General features: G+C 45.0%; 1 protein-coding gene across 1 annotated transcript in view; it reads left to right on the top strand.

The window, feature by feature from the left end:
* The window catches only part of GFRA1 (GDNF family receptor alpha 1), a 294,863-nt gene that overhangs the window by 219,632 nt on the left and 54,845 nt on the right, over window positions 1–20,386 (top strand). Inside the window, exons 5-6 of the mRNA XM_030202657.1 lie at window positions 13,915–14,024; window positions 15,085–15,219. Coding sequence (XP_030058517.1) covers window positions 13,915–14,024; window positions 15,085–15,219 — 245 coding nt within the window. The remainder of the gene's footprint in view (window positions 1–13,914; window positions 14,025–15,084; window positions 15,220–20,386) is intronic.

The raw sequence follows: 20,386 nt of genomic DNA on the forward strand, positions 1-20,386 counted from the left end.
TCAGTCACCCTATGTATTAAAGGCTTGGGAGAAGAGCCAGGATTTCATCTTCTTCCTGAAGTAGATGTAGTCTCGAGTTATACGTAGCCCCTCTGGGAGTAAATTCCAGAGCGTGGGGGCTACTCCTGAGAAGGCTCGCTGGCGGGTATGACATCATACAATTTCTTTTGATGAGGGGGACAGATAGTGATGATCCTTGAGAGGATCTTAGAGGGGTCTAAGGGATAGCACTTACCTTACCCCTTGAGGAGCCTGAGAAGGGAAAGTTACGGTGTCATAACAGATACTTAATTCTAGTATCCAGTCCATAACACCAAGACTGCCCACACCCCAACCCTGTCCCCACATCTTTCACTATTGTCCCACTCTATACAGCTGTGTTATCTCCGTGATACATTGCTACATACTTTGTATTGTCTCTTTGATACCTTGTTCCATACTCTGTAAGCCGCACTGAACCTGCTATTAGCGGGAAAGAGCGGGATATAAATGCTACAAATAAATACAACTTGAAAAGGGAAACTAGATGAAAGTGAGGAAGGAGTAGTACTTAACCTCTCTAAGTTGAAGTAACACATGCAAAAGGGAAAAAAAAACCAATTTGGCTGTTTTCTTAAATGTGTTTTAAAGTGTTTTTAACTACTTTGAATGTGAATTAGATTAATGCTCTTTTAAGCTTGTAAAGCACTTTATACAGCACCTTACAAGAATTTTGAGAATGCTTTAAGATTGTTTTTTAGAGAAATTGTACAATAAAACAAACCTTTGTTACCTTGACAAACAGTGACATAGTGCTTGGCTCACGTGGGATTGCGTCACACTCACTCTGGCGTGGACTCTGGGGTTTATTTTAGCAGCAGTGGTGCAAAAGGGTGGAAGTGAGCTTTGTTTCAGGAAAAGCCATCCTGAGTTTAATTTGTCCTTGCCTTTCTTAGGGCACAGACCGTAAAAGTCTGCCGAGCACTGTGCTTGTACTAAAAGTTCTGAAACTAACGTCGAAAACCCTTAAAATTTACACTCCAGCCCATCTATTCAGCCACGATCAGGGCACAGACCGTAGAAGTCTGCCCAGCACTGTTCTTGTACTAAGTTCTGAAGATTCTGGAATCCTAAAGAGTTAGAAGATTCTGGAATCCCAATTAGTAGCAACATTCCATTCAGAACCCCAAAGAGTAACATAGTAACATAATAAATTACGGCAGATAAAGACCTGTACAGTCCATCCAGTCTGCCCAACAAGATAAACTCATTTTACATGGTATGTGATACTTTATATGTATACCCGAGTTTGATTTGTCCCTGCCTTTCTCAGGGCACAGACCATAGAAGTCTGCCCAGCACTGTTCTTGTACTAAAAGTTCTGAAGCTAACGTTGAAGCCCCCTTAAATTTACACTCCAGCCCATCCATATCTATTCAGCCACGATCAGGGCGCAGACCAGTGGCGTAGCCACAGGTGGGCCCGGGTGGGCCGGGGCCCATCCAATTAGGGCTGAGGCCCACCCAACAGCAGCACACGTATTAGCGGTAGCAGGTGGGGATCCCAAGCTCTGCCAGCAGAAGACTTCCCCCTAATGGTAATGAAAACGCCATTCTCCAGGATACCAGCACCTACGCATGCTCAGTTTTCAGCGCATGCCTGCTGCAGACTGCTATGGTGGAAAGAAGCATTTTCCTGCCAGCTGAGATTTTTTTTTGGTGGTGGGTGAAGGGGAGAACACATGGTGCCCACCCACTTCTTGCCTAGGCCCACCCAAAATCTGTTGTCTGGCTACGCCCCTGGCGCAGACCGTAGAAGTCTGTCCAGCACTGGTTTTGCTTCCCAATTTCCTGCATTGCCACCCAATCTCCGCTAAGATTCCATGGATCCATTCCATGGAACTGGAAGGGGGAGGTGCTTCTGCAGATCAAATCAGATATATCAAGCTGGGAGCCGGGTGCCGGGTAATTGTCTTAAGCTGGTCCCAACTGAATATCAACCAGGACCCACACAAGTTCCAGTGGCCAGGGCACGTCCAGATAAAACTGGATATTCAGTTCCTGTGTCTGGACATGGCCCATCATTGTATATCTGGGTCTAATTTAACCAGCGGTGGTCAGTGCTTAAATACACACCGACCGTTGGCTGCATGTTAACCAGTCAATTAATAAATACGACAGGCACCCTCTAAATTTACTATAGCAAGCAGAATCCATAATAATTGCAGCAGTGAATGAGACATTTCTGCAATAAAACTGTCCTAATGTACTGCTTGGTAGAAATGAGACCGCTGTGAGACCGCTGTGGGGGTGTTCTCTGCCTCCAGGCTGTATTTGTTAAATTTATTGTCACCACATGCACAGAATCATAGTGGGAATGATTTGTGTTGGGAGTAGAACGGGAGGCGTGTGCCTGCCTACTGAAAGAAAAGTGAATTAGAAGAGCCGATAAGGAAGCTGAGAGGTGATAATGTACGGTTAAAATGATCAGTTTTCGAAAGAAGCAGGCTGATAATAGCAAACCTTTATCGGACTCAGAAGAGTACCATTTATTTCTACCCAGTTTGAGAAGGAAGGGGCTACATCCCCATCTCTAGCCTGACCTAATTAAGAGCTGTCACAATAACGCCTCTGCCGACTTCTTACAAATTCCAAGGTGGAGACACCTTACATATAGCATGAATGGTTAGTATATAAGTCTTGCCATACTGGGGCAGACCAAAGGTCCATCAAGTCCAGCATCCTGTTTCCAACAGTAGCCAATCCAGGTCACAAGTACCTGGCAAGATCCCCAAAAAGTACAAAACATTTTATTCTGCTTATCCCAGAAATAGTGATTTTCCCAAGTCCATTTAATAACGGTCTATGGACTTTTCCTTTAGGAAGCCGTCCAAACCTTTTTTTAAACCTCGCTAAGCTAACTGCCTTTACCACATTCTCTGGCAACGAATTCCAGAGTTTAATTGCACGTTGAGTGAAGAAACATTTTCTCCGATTCGTTTTAAATTTACTACATTGTAGCTTCATCGCAATCCCCCTAGTCCTAGTATTTTTGCAAAGCGTAAACAGATGCTTCACATCTACCCGTTCCACTCCACTCATTATTTTATAGACCTCTATCATATCTCCCTTCAGCCGCCTTTTCTCCAAGCTGAAGAGCCCTAGCCGCTTTAGCCATTCCTCATAGGGAAGTCGTCCCATCCCCTTTATCATTTTCGTCGCCCTTCTCTGCACCTTTTCTAATTCCACTCTATCATTTTGTCTATAATGTGCATAAATATTTAAGGAGAGAAATCCTAAAAGGTTCTGTATGAAAAACATCCCTCGTGTGAACCGGTCAATAAAACATCATAATGGATGTCTCAAGAGACCTTCTGAAAATCTACATCAGTGGCTGCATTACTGCTTTTTCAATCATTGGCCTCTCTGAGTGCACTGTGTTAAAACCGTGGAACTAGAGAAAGATGCAGGGACAAAGTTTGTCTCTGTCCCCGCGAGCTCTGTCCCTGTCCTTGCCCCATTCCCGCGAACTCTGTCCCCATCCCTGCAAGCTCTGTCTGATCCCATCCGCACAAGCCTCGAACAGTTATGATTTTATAAATAAATCATTTTATTAAAAGTATAAAAATAAATACAATTCTGTACAGCTGTCGTTTTATAAAATCACAAACAATACAGAACAAGGACCCGTCTCCCCTCACAAATATGTCCTCCACTGTTGGGAAAACGGAACAAGCCAAATTACTACAGAATGCTACATAGAAAATTCATCCTAACAGAATACCTCAGTCACACACTCAGTCACAGACTGGATGGACCGTACAGGTCTTTATCTGCCTTCATTTACTATGTTACTATGTTACACACACCAAGGGCGTAGCCAGACCTCATGGTGGGAGGGGGCCAGAGCTCGAGGTGAGGGGGCACATTTTGGTCTGCTGCCCTGCCGCTTCCCCCTCACTGCCTCACCACCCTCCCTGCCGCCCTGCCGCTACCCACCCACTGCCGCAGCAAATACCTTGGCTAGTGGGGGTCACCCCCCCAGCTGAAGCATCATCCAGCACCGGTCTCCGGCGTTGCCGCATTGCCTGCCCTGCTCTGTCTTCCCCTCACGTTCTGCACGCTCCTTTTAGTGAAATTGAGCATGTCCGTATACCCCCCTCCCATGTCTGGCATTACCCTCTCTGTGTTCATATGCCATCCACATGCAGCATCTCAGTATCATTCCCTCAATATCACTATTGTTGCTGAACTGATAGAGCTTGAAATTTGCATATCTCCTTCTTACCAGACCCCTTCTAGAAAGGCAAGAGTCCTCAGATAACTCAGAATTTTCTGTGTCCCACTAAAAACTCAAGCTTCAATGCCACTTTCCTAGAACAGACCTCCTCCTATTTATCTGATGAGATTGGTCCATTTCTGGAGCAGGGGCTCAGAGCGTTCTTTCTGCAACTGCAAAAGAAAACACATTTTGGTAGCCTGCTACAGTTGTAGGAAAATAAAGCTGAAATCATTGCACCCTGGACCAGCTACATAATGCATAATACAAGCTCATGATAAGAAAAATAAATCCTCAGGATCAGAAAAAAATCCCAAAACATAGGGGCCTTATTACTGAAGAGCGTTAAGCCCTAATGCATGTTTTGCGTGTGAAAGCAGGCTACCGCAAAACACGTTAAAGCATTTTGGGATATTTTGCCTATGTGTGTTATTTTTTCAAAATATGTTTTCCAGGGGGTGTGTCATGAGCGGAAAATGAGTGAGGAAGCATTAACAAGCTAGCATGTTAGGATTACTGGTTAACGCTGGGTTAGGAACAAAACAGAAACCACGTAATGACTGAACACACCAATCCCAAGGAAGGAGCAATATTTAGGAAAATAAAAAGTGGGACGTGGAAAAAAGGCTCGTGTCCTGTCTTCTCTTCTGTCCTAGGAGTGTGCTGAAACTCGAGAGAACAGCCCCCACGCACTCAGGGGTAGAAACCTTTTAAGGTTCAAGAGGATTTGAAGTCTGTGAGGCTGAAGGTTGATGAAAGGGGAGTTAGACCCATACTCCTGGTGTTTCACTAAGGAGCTGCCTCAAAGTTTAAAGAAGTGGGGTTTCTGTGTAGACACAGACTGGTGGAAACTTAGAGTTGCTGACTGAAAGGAATTCTGTAGTATTTCCAGATGAAATATTCCAAGAGAGAAGGAGAGTATCAAGCTGTATAGGTACTAATGTAGGGAAAACCCAGGGAAGGTCCCTATCCAGAGAGTGTCCTTGCTAGGGAATGGTTGGTAGGAAGCCCTAATACACATATTTGGTGTGGTCTATGATTACTTCTGGGCTCTATGGACTTTTGATTTCTTGTATGGATTCCACCAGATATAAATGTACTCTTTGATTTTCTTTGGAACAACCCCAAACTGTGTGATCTGTTTTTGCATTACCGACACTTTGCAAGATGATTTTCTCTACAAGCCCAAGGGCCTTGACGAATTAACTTTTTGCCACGTCAGGAAAGGGCCCTGGAACATAAATGGTGAACTAGCTGCATAGAACATTTCAAATCACTGCGAGAACTGGACAGGGTCCACCCTTTCTTTTACCCCCACCCCTCCCCCCCTACTATGCAAATTCTCCACAGGAGACCCCTACTGGGTCAATTTTGTTTTACCGAGAGTTTGACAGTGACAGTAATTATATCTCATGAAAAGGGCAGTGTATTGTGGTGGTTTTCATTCCCTGGGCAATAGTACTGCAGTATTTCCCTCTATAGTTTGGGGTCTAGTCTAGTTTGAGCAACAGTGCCTGAACAGTTGAGGCATGCTCATTGTTTTTAATTTTATTTTATTTTTTACACATATAAGGTTAAAAAAAAAAGAAACAGACATTTAGAAGGTTGACATTAATAATGTATCTGTGAAACTCATTGCATGAATAACATTATGTTTAGCAGAAAGGCTGCAATTCATTTAATCTGTTGGGTCAGCAGTTTGAGGCAACACTTATCCTCCCATATTGTATTTAATCACTGTATGTGTCTTCCTTTCCTGTATGATTTGTATTTTCTTAATCTTAAAATATGCTTAAGAAAATAACTCTATCTTCCACGTGGTAATGTAATCTGCACTCGCTCCATCTTTTATATGTAATTGTCTATTCTTCTGGTAGTTTTTCAGTAATACATAAGAACATAGGCGATGCCATACTAGGAGAGACCAAAGGTCCATCAAGCCCAGTATCCTGTTTCCAACAATGGCCAATCCAGGAGCGCATTCTTACCTTGAATTAAGAAGCAAGGGGCGGGCGAGAGGGCCGATCCGCCCCCGAGTGCACGTTGCTGGGAGCTGCGTCGGCTCCGCTGGTTCCCTGCTCTCTCTGCCCCGGAACAGGAAGTAACCTGTTCCGGGGCAGAGGGCAGGGAACCAGTGGAGCCGACACCCCCCCAGCGGCGTGCAGCTGGGGCGGACCGCCCCACCGCCCCCCCCCCCCTCCCACTTCCTACGCCACTGCTTATGGACTTTTCTTTTAGGAAGATATCCAAACCTGTTTTAAACCCCGCTAAGCTGACCGCTTTTACCACATTCTCTGGTGACAAATTCCAGAGTTTAATTACATGTTGAGTGAAGAAATATTTTCTGACTTGTTTTAAATTTACTACTTTGTAGCTTCATCGTGTGCCCCCTAGTCTTAGTACTTTTGGAAAGAGTAAACAAGTGATTCACATCTACTCATTCCCCTCCACTCATTATTTTATAGACCTCTATCATATCTCCCCTCAGTCGCCTTTTCTCCAAGCTAAAGAGCCCTAGACGCTTCAGCCTTTCCTCATAGGGAAGTCGTCCCATCCCCTTTATCATTTTCATCACCCTTCTCTGTACCTTTTCTAATTATACTATATCTTTTTTGAGATGCGGTGACCAGAACTGCACACAGTATTCGAGGTGCGGTCGCACTGTAGAGCGATACAAGGGCATTATAGCATCCTCATTTTTGTTTTCCATTCCTTTCCTAGTAATACCTAACATTCTACTTGCTTTCTTCGCCACCGCCGCACGCTGTCATCAACAATGACACCTAAATCCTTTTCCTGGTCAGTGACTCCCAATGTGAAACCTTTTTTCAGGTTCCTCTTTCCCACGTGCATCACTTTGCACCTGCCATTTGGATGCCCAGTCTCCCAGTTTCGTAAGGTCCTCTTGCAATTTTTCACAATCCTCTTGCGAATTTACAATTTTGAATAACTTTGTGTCAACAGCAAATTTAATTACTTCACTAGTTATTTCCATATCTAGATCATTTATAAATATGTTAAAACTAGTAGAAAAGGCCCGTTTCAGGCACAAATGAAATGGGCGCCAGTTCCAGACCCCTCCATCACTCCCCCCCCCAGTTCCAGAACCCCCTCCCTCCATCCAAATTCCAGACCCCACCTCCCTGCCTTCCTTCCTCCCTCCAATTTGCAGAGCCCACCTCCCTGCCTTCCTTCCTCCGATTTCCAGACCCCCCCCCCCCGGGAGTTCCTGACCCCTGGACCCCCCCTGTCGCGACCGTCTCGAGCCCCCCTTCCCGCCGCCAAACCTCCCCAGCCGCCGTCGCGTACCTGTGCTGGCGGGGGACCCCAACCCCCGCCAGCCGAAGTCTCCTCTTCTCGGCCGCGCGGCGTGGAGGAATGACGTGATCAAGTTTGAATCAGTTTGTGCTCGTGCGTCTGACGTCTGACGCATGCACACAAACAGATTCCAACTTGATCACGTCCCCTGGGTTTTCTGCGTAATGCGTCATGACGTCAGCTGGGGCTTCAGAGCCCATAGTTACGGACACAGGCAGCGAAGCTCAGAGCGTTGGAGGTGAGTATTATTATATAGGAAGAAGCGATCCCAGTACAGACCCCTGCGGAACCCCACTATCTACCCTTCTCCATTGAGAATACTGAACATTTAAACCTACTCTCTGTTTTCTAACCAGTTTTTATTCCATAATAGAACATTACCTCCTATCCCATGACTTTCCAATTTCCTCTAGAGTCTTTCATGAGGTACTTTGTCAAATGCCTTTTGAAAATCCAGATACACAATATCAACCGGCTCACCTTTATCCACGTTTGTTCACCCCTTCAAAGAAATATAGTAGATTGGTGAGGCAAGATTTCCCTTCGCTATACAGGAGGCAAGCCTTTTTCAAATGAAGGAAAACTCTGGAATGAGGGAACACAAAATGAAGTTGAGAGGAGATAGACTTAGGATGAATCTAAGAAAATACTCTTTCACCGAAAGGGTGGTGGATGTGTGGAATGGCCTCCCGGTGAAGGTTGTGGATACAAGGACTGTGTGAGAATTTAAGAAAGCCTGGGACAGGGATGTGGGATCCCTTAGGAAAGGAAGAGTTAGTGGTTGATGAGGATGGACAGACTGGATGGGCCATTTGGCCCTTACCTGCCATCATGTCACGTTTTCTAAATCCATGTTGGCTTTGTCTTATTAATCCATGCTTATGTATATGCTCTGTAATTATGTTCTTTATAATAGTCTGCACCCATTGTAGATGGAGCAGAACCAACTGGATTGAAAGAGAGGAGAAAGGAAGGGAAGGCCTTGATAGCCCAATGTCTGAAATAATCAAAGAGAGAGATAGTGAAGAAAAGAGAAGGAACCATTGGAGAATGGTGTGGTTGTAGGAGAACCCAAGATAGCTACTGTTTTGTGAGTCTACCAAGACTCTGCCTCTGTTACCTTAAAATCTATGGGTCCCTTTTACTTTTTTAGCACATGATAACAATTTTATTTATTATATTTGTATCCCACACTTTCCCACTAAAAGCAGGCTCAATGCGGCTGACATAGTAATAGGTAACACAGAATTTTGTTATGTAAAGTAGGAAATTAAGTATAACATAATAGAAGGATGGATGGGTAGTAAATGGATGGGTAGGTAGGTAGGTAGAGACAGGTGATAGAGAGAGGAGGGTAAGGTGGGAGATAGATTCTGGGTCAATGTCGTTTTCTCTTCAGTATATGTAAGGCTGCTCTTCTTATTTTGTCCCTATGGTCCATTCGGTACTTAGCACACACTAATGTCTGTTAGAGCATGCTAAGCTTTAGTGAAGGAACCCCTATATTTCCTAATGGTTGAACAGAAGAATCTCCTATGTCACCTCCGGGAGGATCGATGGACAGATGTGTGCAATGCCTCGGACCATGAGAAGAGAGGTCCATGGAGCATCCTTTGAGGCCTGTGCCTGAGATGGGGGGACTGGCTGAGGCCTTGAGTCTGAAATACTCATTGAGCCCAGAGCAAAGGGTTTCCCTGTCACAACCATTCACAGATAGCTCGTTAGTTGCCCCTGCCACTCTGGCGGTGTCTGATGCTGTCACTTCAGGCATGGTTCAAGGGGTGAAGTCGTGTGGAGCCTATAGATCTAGGATTGCCACAGGGAGAAGCTTGGTGGTCAACTAGCAGTGGAGAGAGTGGAGCCCCCCACCCAGTCCCTGATAGACCTTGCTGAAAGCAGAAGAATCGCCGGTGATGCTTCTGAAACTGCAGGTTTGCCTGTTAATCCCTTTGCTTTGACTCAATTAGAGGCTTTTTTTCTTTAGGAACAATTTGGGAGGTTATATCTAATTTAGGTAAAGCCTTGGCTCTACACTATGGCAAAGATGGGTCAGACTTCACAGGAACTGGAGAGTAAAGTGAGGTGGATATTATCCTATTGAATAACAAGGTAGACAAATTGGACGAGTCTGTAGGGAGCGTTCAGACTTTTGAATCATCCTTGGTAAAGGACAATGTGTTTTTGAGAATCTAGAGAATCAGCCAGAGACTGACTGGAACCCAAGATTGGTCAATTTTGCCAACTAAAGAGGTGTTTGTGAGATATCTGACAGAAGTGTTGAATGATCCTGCTGACTCAATTTGTCCTGTGGTTATAATACATTATATACCTACTCAAAAAAAGAATAAAGGAGGGTACCCAGCTGGAGTCGAGACAACATTCAGAAGTTGTGGATCTGTCTGCATTGTTAGAATCTTCAGACTGAGTTGGCTCAGTCAGCTACTCTCTTGGTTACTTTGGCTCTGGCTTCTGATGAAGAATAGCCGTTACAAATGTTTTTTAGGTATTGGACAAATGATTTATGAACTTTAAGATTAGAATGTTTCCAGATGTTTCCAAGGAAATTGAGAAGAGAAGGAAACCATTTTTGTTGTTATGCCCTGCAGTTCTGAAAATAGGAGCTTTATATTTGTAAAAATTCACCCCCAAAACGTTGTTAACCTAGATTTTGCAAGTATGCTTTCTTTGATTCTATGCAAGTCTGCTTTTATTTCCAGCAAAGGTCTTGTTGGGGGGGGGGGGGGGGGGGGAGGTAGGACTTCATTTCCTGATACTGCAGTGAACTAACTCTGCTGAAGGTACAAATTGAGTTTGAAAGACTACAGATGCTTATGTAACCCTTTGCTATACAGGAGCCCTTAGTAGGAGAAGTCTAGCATGGAAGAAAGTCATGAGTACATCTGGAGGATGTCCTGATTTGTGGAATCTCAGTGTGGGAAGGAGCTGGTGATCTTTATATAAGGGAGGACAGTACTGTAAGAATTGTTCTTGATAGCCAGTTTTTGAGAAGTTTATAACCCCCGCCAAGTGACCCGTTGGAATGAAAGAGGGGTACCTGCTGAGCCAACCTTGATAGAGGAACAGGATCAGGGGTCATTGTTGTTAATGTCCTGAGCCGAATAGAGGAGCCAACCTACGGGATGAGATTGGGGAGTCTCGTCACAAACCGGACTCAAGGGTAGGACGCTGTCTGCCCGCGGCTAGAGATTTCTTCCAGGGTAAACCTTTAAAAGGCTTGGACAGTTAATGTTGGATCCAGTTCTCCGTTGATATTGATACTACATCAGAGAAGTTGATTGCGGGGTATCAGCTGGCTGCAGCTCAGGCTAAAGGGGTCTTGCATGAGTGCTTGGTCCAAGAAGGAATGATTGTACGCTTTTGTGACTTTGACCAAGTCTGGTTACCATCACAGATGTATGCAGAGGACTTTCATGACAATCGATGCTGTTCCAGTTGTTAAAAGTTCAGATAATTTACTTTGAGTCTCCTGACTACTGTGTGGTTCCTATGTGTGATCCAGAGGAACCCTGAAGTGAATAGTTTACACCCACTCTCTAAACCCCAAGATCAGCTCTCGGAGCAATACTCCTGAGCGTGAACCCGCTTGGGTGTGAGGAGCAGGTTCACTTACTGCTTCTTAATGTGCTTAGATTTTGGACTTGGGTCTTCTGTCACTGTGGAACTTAGTCAATTGGTAGATTATATTTATTTTTTTCATTTCATGTGTATTTTTATTTCTTTTTTATTTTTACTATTCTGTACAATTGTAATATTTATTTTTCATTATTGTGTAAAATTAAAAAAGAAAGAATCATAAAGCGGGAGATAATAGTAAGGAAGAAAAGTCAGGGTTTTTTTTTTACCAACATAGAGAATTTCCACTAAGGCCCAGATGATCAAAGGTAAATGCAGGCACTAGAGCCGTGTGGTATTCCACCTGTATGATCTGAGCTGGCTTTAGGGTTAAGGCTCCCTTCCTCTCCCCCCCTCCTCCATCCATGCCATGTAGCCCGGGCTGTCACTGTCCGCCCGGGCTGCGACTATCAGTCCTAGGGGGTCCAGTGGCCCCCCCCCGACACCCCCTATAGCTAAGGTGGGCTCCCAATGTAACTTTGTACCTGAGGCAATGGAGGGTTAAGTGACTTGCCCAAGATCACAAGGAGCAGCAGTGGGATTTAAACTGGCCACCTCTGGATTGCAAGACTGGTGCTCTAACCACTAGGCCACTCCTCCACTCCAGAACCTTGCTATTCTTTGGGGTTTTACATAGAATGTCTGGAATGTCGCTACTCTTTGAGATTCTGCATGGAATCTTGTCACTCTTTAAGATTCCAGAATCTTATTTATTTAGATTTTGCTCACACCTTTTTCAGTAGTAGCTCAAGGTGAGTTACATTCAGGTACACTGGATATTTCTCTGTCCCAGGAGGGCTCACAATCTAAGTTTGTACCTGAGGCAATGGAGGGTTAAGTGACTTGCCCAAGATCACAAGGAGCAGCAGTGGGATTTGAACTGGCCACCTCTGGATTGCAAGACTGGTGCTCTAGCCACTAGGCCACTCCTTGCTCTTACTCTGTCAATCAAGTTACTTGTGTAAATGGCACTTGTCTGTAATCTGAGTGTGAAATTTATTTATTTGTTACATTTGTATCCCACATTTTCCCACCTATTTGCAGGCTCAATGTGGCTTATATAGTACCGTAAAGGCGTTCGCCCATTCCGGCATGAACAAATACAAAGTGATATTGTGGTAGAATAAGGTTCATGTGTAACAGACAAATTACGGAATCGTGGAGAGGAAGAGTTATTTTATGTCCATTATGAGTTTTATGTCCATTGGTTTCGTTGTGTTGCAGGATTGCTCATCACAAAATTGTGTCTGCAAAGAATGAGGGGATTACAGCTAAGACGCAAGCGTGTACACAAGCTCTGTAGCTGGGGTAGATGCCCATGGCTAGATGTTAGAACGTACGTGGATAAATCATATAATTCTATCATTTATACCCGTACTTTCGCACTCCGCTCATGCTCCACACTTGTCCAGACCTACTGCAAAGTACATGTCATCAAATCATAATTCATACTTTTCTGCTAGTTGGTATTCAATGAGATCATCTGCATATGTAAATCATGTACACACTTTCCTTCTAGCTCAAACTAGGCAGCTCGTTATAGGGTTAACCCCCCTGTGTCTTGACTGAAAAGACTTTTCAACTTGAACATTTTAAGATACAGATTAGGTACCAAATGTCAAAAACTGTCCTGAGGATGCACATAAAGGGTTTTGTTTTCCGATTAGATGATCTTCTCCCTCTCACCTCACCGTCTTCCTCTAAACTGCGCATTGTTGCGTATCTTAATAGAGTTGAAAGAACTGCTAAAAAAAATGACACTTCAATGCAGGCAGGTAGAGAATGGATGTGGACGGGGTCTGATGTAGATGAATGTGTCTGGGGTGTCTTGGAAATATGTCTGAATTTGTATAGATTAGCCTCCTGAAAATTTCACAATGTGATTTTTTTTTTAACCAGCAATAGAATAATTAATTCTTTTGCACTGTATATCCAGTGGTGTGCTGGAGCAGGCTCTCACAGGCTCGCAAGAGCCGGTTGTTAAGAATTTTGGGAGCCGGTTGTTAAAGTAGGGCCCTCCATGGCTACTTTAACAACTGGCTTCCAAAATGTGGGCTTCAGCCCCCTGCTGAATTCTCTTTTACTTTGCTGGTGGGGGCTGCTGAGCCCTGCCAGCCAAGTAAATAGACTACTGCTGCTCCCCGCTCCTTGTTTCCAGCTCTGGGCAGCAGGCTGGGACTTCTCGAGCATGTGAGAGAAGTTCCAGCATGCTGCTAAGAGCAAGACGTTGAGAGTGATGGCAGTCCATTTATTGGCTGCCAGCAAAGGTGTGCCTAGCGTGCCCGCACGAAGGGAGGGAGGGAGGAGAGAGAGGCAAGTGTTGCTCTCCCCCCCCCCCCCCCCCCCCCCGGCCACCCCTGGCCCTTCCAACTGCAGAGCTGGCTACCTCTGGAGAAAGAGCCTGTTGTTAAAAATTTACCAGCACACCCCTGTGTATACCTGCATTTTTCTTCTGGGGTATAAACTTCTATCAATGTATTATTTTGTTTATGTTTGTTTGTACTCCGCTTAGGATAAGAGCAGAATATAAATTGTCATAAATGAAAACGAAATGTACATCATGCTATGAGAAACATCACACAGAAGAGACTTAACGAGACCTCTTATGCAGAGAAGCCAAAAGTACAGATACAAAGGTTGCCCGGTTTCTTGGGTATTACAGTTCTGTTCTTTCTCTTCCCACCTTCCTCCTTCCCTGTACTGCAGATCTCGCCTTGCGGATTTTCTCACGAACTGCCAGCCAGAGCCACGCTCAGTCAGCGGCTGTCTGAAGGAAAACTATGCGGACTGCCTGCTCGCTTACTCCGGGCTGATTGGTAAGATCCCGTCATTTCACTATTCCCATCATCTCCCTTGTGAAGAATGACGGCGAATCGCATGGGCTACTTGAAAGTTGGCGGCACTGAATCTTTCATGGCCAAATCTTGCCAAGAAGAGAGTAGAGGGAGCCAGAATGGCTACTTCTGGCCTTGCAGATTTGGGATGTGGGTCATCAAAGCTTTTTTTGACAAATTTTATTTCTGGGAGATCCTGAATTTAACCAGTCCTTACAGTCTGATCCTTCTGATGACAGACCAGGTCCTCGCTTGATCTGGTGTTGACATAGGGGATATAGAGGGGAAGAAAACTGATATCTGCCAGGGAGTAGGAGGGTAGAGAGGGTACATGGCTGAAGGATGAGCTAGAGTGGCAGATACCGTTGTGCTGATCCTGGTTGAATAAAAGGGATAAAATGCCTGGGGAGGGACTTAAACATAGTAACATAGTAGATGATGGCAGAGAAAGACCTGTACGGTCCATCCAGTCTGCCCAACAAGATAAACTCATATGTGCTACTTTATGTTTATACCTGACACATAGTAACATAGTAGATGATGGCAGAGAAAGACCTGTACGGTCCATCCAGTCTGCCCAACAAGATAAACTCATATGTGCTACTTTATGTGTATACCTGACCTTGATTTGTATCTGCCATTTTCAGGGCACAGACCGTAGAAGTCTGCCCAGCACTATCCCCGCCTCCCAACCATCAGCCCCGCCTCCCAACCACCAGTGCTGCCACCCAATAAACCCTGCACCATGTGATACATGAGTTAGAAGGGGTAAAAATGCCAGAGGAGGGATGTTAATTTTTGCACCATGTAATACAAGAGATAGAAGGGATAAAAATACTTCCTGGATCTCATTCTCTGAATTGCAAGTCCAGGAGCTTGCGTGATGTTTGTTGGCAGAAACCGTCATCTGCTGGCAGCTTGATTTCGCTTGATGTAAAACACCTGTAACAAAAGGCTTGTGGCCTCTGCTGAGCTGCGATTTCATTGATGCTAATGTCTGAAGTGAAATATTTATTGCTTAGGGTCTGGTCTTTACTCACAGGCACAGTTATGACACCGAACTACATAGAATCCCACAGCCTGCGTGTTGCCCCATGGTGTGAGTGCACCAACAGTGGGAATGACATCGAAGAATGCCAGAAATTTCTGAACTTCTTCAAAGAAAACATCTGTCTTAGTAAGTATTAGTGTTGCTCCGGTCTCTGCTGTAAGCTTCTAGTCATTCTTCCTTTTTGGCATAGGTAAATCACATTACTGCTTTGGTGGTTTTCACTGTCGCTAAATGCAAATTGGGGTCCATGGAAGCTGCTCCTTGTGATCTTGGCATGTCACTTCACCCTCCATTGCCTGAAGAGAGAAAGCTTTGGAGGTTCACTGGGAGGAGGCAGCATGGGATCAGCGTAGACAGTGTCTAGGGCAGGGTTTCTCAAGCTTGGCCTTGGGATACACCCAGCCAGTCAGGTTTTTAGTATATCCACAATGAATATACGTGAGATAGCTTTGCATACAGTGGAAACAATGCAAATAAATCTGTCTCATGTATATTCATTGTGGATATCCTGAAAACCTGACTGGCTAGGACTGGGTTGAGAATCCCTGGTTTAGAGGCAGCATCAGCTGGGATCCTTAGAGCATCTGGACACAACAGAAGAATCAGACCATGAATCTATTTATTTATTTAACAAATTTCTATCTATCACTCTGTCTTAGAAACAGAGGTGATGGATTCAGGTATCTCCATCTACCAGTAGCTAGAAAGTGAGGGTGAGGATAAGTTAGTATACATTTATTACCAGCCAATCCAAGCAAAGAAATCCCACAAATAACTCCCTCATCATATATATATTATATTATATCTTGTATAAATCAAGAACTCAATTTCCATTGTCTTACCTATGAATTGTTCTCCTCAGTGCCATGGTACTCTTGATATAAATAGCTTTATAGATGTATGATAGAGAGATTCTGGCTGTGCTGAGGTTATTTGGGACATAGAGCCAGTGCTATATATGTGTCTGGTACAGGAAGCATTCTTAATTCAGGGTGAGTCTATACAGTGTTCAAAATTAAAGAGAAGAGGTTTGGAGAAGGTGTGCAAGTGAGACTAGGGAGTGAAAAAAAAATGAACGGTAATGATTGTTTAAAATCTGTAAATGTTCTAGCTGGTTAACAGTTTGTGCTGAGAACATATACCTTGAGAGGAGGGCATGCCTGTAGGAAAGTTTGCATGACAATTAGCATGAAAGTTGGGGATAGCTAAAAGCTATTTGACAGGCCGATGGCTCAAGCAGTAGTTTCAAAGAAGTATTTCTGATGGCTTTTTTTGGGGGGTGGGGTAAAAGAAAAAACAGGAGTGTGTGTGGGTGCTGAGAAATACTGATTCCTGGATAGGAAGGTGAGTGATTTGTGAACAGATCTTTATAGAACAATTTTGCTTTAGTGAACTTGCCAAAGTTTAGAGTTGATGAATGTAATTGAATTGAAGACATATCAGTGAATGATAAGTATATAATCCTCACATCCTTAAATCTGATGATTTAGCTAAAAGTCAGAAGGAAACAGTCAGTTCGGACTGCTGATGAAATCCATGAAGCTGGGGGTTATGGGATGAGCTTGGGAAAGGCAGGAGAGATAGTGGAGGGAAAAGAGAGAGAGAGACACACACACAAGATCAACTTATACATGAGTATATATAGTACAACAAAAAGCAAAACACAAACAATCCTATATAATAAAAAGCACCTCCAACGTTCTGAAGCTGACTCCGTGAAAGTGAAGCCTTGAAGCATTCGTGCTCCTGCTGTATCCATCTCCTGAATTGACATTACGTACTTCTGGGTTCGTCACAAACAGCAGTGACCAATCACTGGAAGGGAACGCTGCAGAGTTGCCAGGCCACAGAACGCGACGTCACACGCATGAGGGTGTCGTCGTCCCTCCCTTCCTCCCTCCCTCCCTTCCAGTTCCAGGCCCCCTCCCTCCAAATTTTAAAAGTCATCTTCACTTACCAAGTCGGGTTTACGGCGGCCGGCAGCAGCGGTAAAAGGCATGCAGGCTCGGCCCTTCTCTCTCAGCTCTGGTCTCGCCCTTGCAAAAACAGGAAATGAGGGCGGGACCAGAGCTGAGAGAGAGAGAGAAGGGCCGAGCCTGCATGCCTTTTACCGCTGCTGACGGCCGCCGTAACCCCAACTTGGTAAGTGAAGATGACTTCTAAAATTCGGAGAGAAGGGTACTGGAACTGGAAGGGAGGACGGAAGGGACGACGACTCTGGAACTGGAAGGGAGGGGGATCCTGGAACTGGGAGGAGGGAGGGAGGGGGATCCTGGAACTCAGAGTGAGGGAGGGGGGATGACCCTGGAACTCGGAGGGAGGGAGGGAGGGGGGGCCCATGACACACACTCTCATTCTCACACACACACTCTCTCTCTCACGGACACCCTCGCACCCAGTCTCACTCTCTCTGTCACACACACACACTCACACATTCACTCTCTCTCTCTCACACACAGTCACTCTCACACACACTCTCTCTCAAACATACACACTCCGAGAAAAACCTTGCTAGCGCCCGTTTCATTTGTGTCAGAAACGGGCCTTTTTTACCAGTAAATCAATAAATTATAGAAAAAATACTAACAAAAACAGATAAAACATTGCAGAGATCTCCACCCTGTTTTTAAAAGCTTCTTCTAATAACAAAATTAAGGTTATCATGTTCCCATTTTGCCAAGGCCTTTGTAAAGGAAAAAGCCCCAAAGGATAAAGGAAGTTTTTAGGGCATGGAGAATGGTGAAACTGGAGGGATTCTCTTCCATAACAAGGAAAAGCCAGCGACTCCTAGCTGCAAAGAGGCATTGTGTGTGCATTTGTGTATGGGAGGGTATGCAAATTTGGGGTGTGTTTATGTGTATATGTATATATGGATGTGGGTGTAGTTGGATGGATGTGGGGTGGGTGTGTGGTGGGAATGTGAGTGGGTGTGTAGGTGTGATTGGATGGCTATGGGGTTGGGGTGTGTGTGTCTGTGTGTGTGTGGATATGGTTGCATTAGTGTGTGTGTGTGTGTTTGAGTGGGTGTGTATTGTGTGGGGGTGTGGTTGCATGGTTTAGATATGTGTAGGGGGAATGTGTATGGGGAGGTTGATGTGTTTTTGTGTGGATGTGACTGAATGGGTGTGTGAGGGGATGTGGGATGTATATGTGTGGCTATAGGTGTAGACCTGGTTGAGGAGTATGTGTTATGGGGGTGTGGTTTGATGGTGTGTCTGGGGGGGTTTGGTGTGTAAGGAGCGTGGATTGATATGTGAATGTGTATGGGTGGGTGTGGAGGGTGGTGTGCATGAGTGAGTGGGGGTAATTTAGGTGTGTGCCAGTAAGTGTGTATGTGTGTGTAGGAAAATGTGGGGGATTGATGTACGCGAGTATGCAGAGGTCAGTGGGTGTTGTGTATCTCTGTGAGAGGTATGTAGTTGGCTGGGTAAGTGTGAGTGTTGGTGTGCATTAGTGCGTGGGGAGTAATGTGTGTGGGTGTATGTGGATGGGTGCATGTATTTGAGAGGGAGTGTGGTTGGGTGTATGGGGGATGTGTGTGGGTGATTGTGGGATGTTGATGTGTGTAAATGTGTGGGGATGGGTGGGTATTGTGTGTATGTGTGTGGGGGATGTGGTTGGCTGGGTGGGAGTGTAGGAGGGTATGGGGGGATTGTGTGTATAAGGGTGTGGGGAGGAATGTGTGTGGTGGAGGGTTGGTTTCTGTCAGTGTGTGAGGAATAATGTGTGTGGGTGTAGGTGTGACTGGCTGACTGGACATGTGTGGGGGGGGGGTTTGGCAGGTTGGTGTGTGGGGGGGGGGGTATGTGGAGTTGGTGTATGGGTGTCATTGTCTATGTGTTGGTGGATTGGTGTGTATGTGTGGGGGTGTAGGGTTAGTATGTGGGGGATTAGTGGATGTGGCTGTGGGTGGATTTTTTGGGTGTGTTTGGCGATGTGCGGGGGGATGGGTGTGTATGTGTGAGGGTGGGTGTGTCTGTGAATGTGGGTGGGTGGTTGTAGAGGGTTGATTGGCTTGTGTGGGTGAATGAGAGTATATGTGTAGGGGTGTGAGTGGGTATAGGGGGTTGGTGTGGGGGGAGGGGGGCTGAGTAGATGTTCTGTCTCTCTCTTACTTTTTCCTAGCAGAATACAAGTAATACAAGTATCTTTTTACTTTAATGAAGATAAAGCAGAGACAGTAGTGATCACAGAGAGAGAAAAATACTGCAGAGACTGGCCAGCAGACCTTTTATTCGGAAGGAAATTAAAGGTGTCGCTGGTTAATAGCTTTTCAATGAAGAAGAAAAACAGCCTTCTACTCCTTGGCCCCGAATTAATGGACTTCTGATCAGAGGCTGAAATGAAATCGGTCTCATTCAATTTTCACAGGTTATTTATTTCTGAGTGTGGTCAGATGCCCAGAGTTGCTGCCATGGGCCCCATGCATAGACAAATGGAGCCTCCGCTCAGTCTGAAATTACTTCTGGTTTGATTCCAGCAGCGCTAGTCACTACTCATTTAAAACATCTTCAGCCAGAAGCTCAGTCAAATGGTATCACTCGAATCACCTCTTTTGGACATTTTGTTTCCTCTCACGAATAAAGCCTGTCTAATTTCAGAGATCCTCCTGCTAATCACCCAATTGAATTTTTAGGATGCTACTGTGCTGCTTATCAGCAGAAGTGTTTGATGGATGCAGGAGGGATGAAGGAAGAGATTAAAAAACAAACAAACCAGAACATGGACGGCTGGAGGGTGAAACATATATGAAAACAGCAAGAAACGGGGGGGGGGGGGGGGGGGGAGGAGAAAGGAGACTCAGGAATAACAACTCTCAAGGAGAGGAATGGAGCAGAGAAACTATGGGGCAGTGCTTCAGTTCCAGTGATATCATTGTTTGATCGTTGATTATTATGTGCTGGTGACATCATAATCTGATCACTGGACTTTTAGGTAGCATTGGGGTTGATATTCAAAAGGGAAAGGGAAATGGGACTTGATATACCGCCTTTCTGAGGTTTTTGCAACTACATTCAAAGCAGTTTACATATATTCAGGTACTTATTTTGTACCAGGGGCAATTGGAGGGTTAAGTGACTTGCCAAGAGTCACAAGGAGCTGGCGTGGGAATTGAACTCAGTTCCCCAGGATCAAAGTCCACTGCGCTAACCACTAGGCTACTCCTGCTAGGAGAAGCAATTGGAGGGGCAGGGAGACCAAGACCTCCCCAGCCTCATGTGCCAATCTTGGACCAAACCCAATGCACTGATTCCATTCCCCTGAAAGTTTGTATTACCCTTAAAAAGCCCTG

The sequence above is a fragment of the Microcaecilia unicolor genome, chromosome 5 (genome assembly GCF_901765095.1).
Source record: "Microcaecilia unicolor chromosome 5, aMicUni1.1, whole genome shotgun sequence".
NCBI lineage: Eukaryota > Metazoa > Chordata > Amphibia > Gymnophiona > Siphonopidae > Microcaecilia > Microcaecilia unicolor.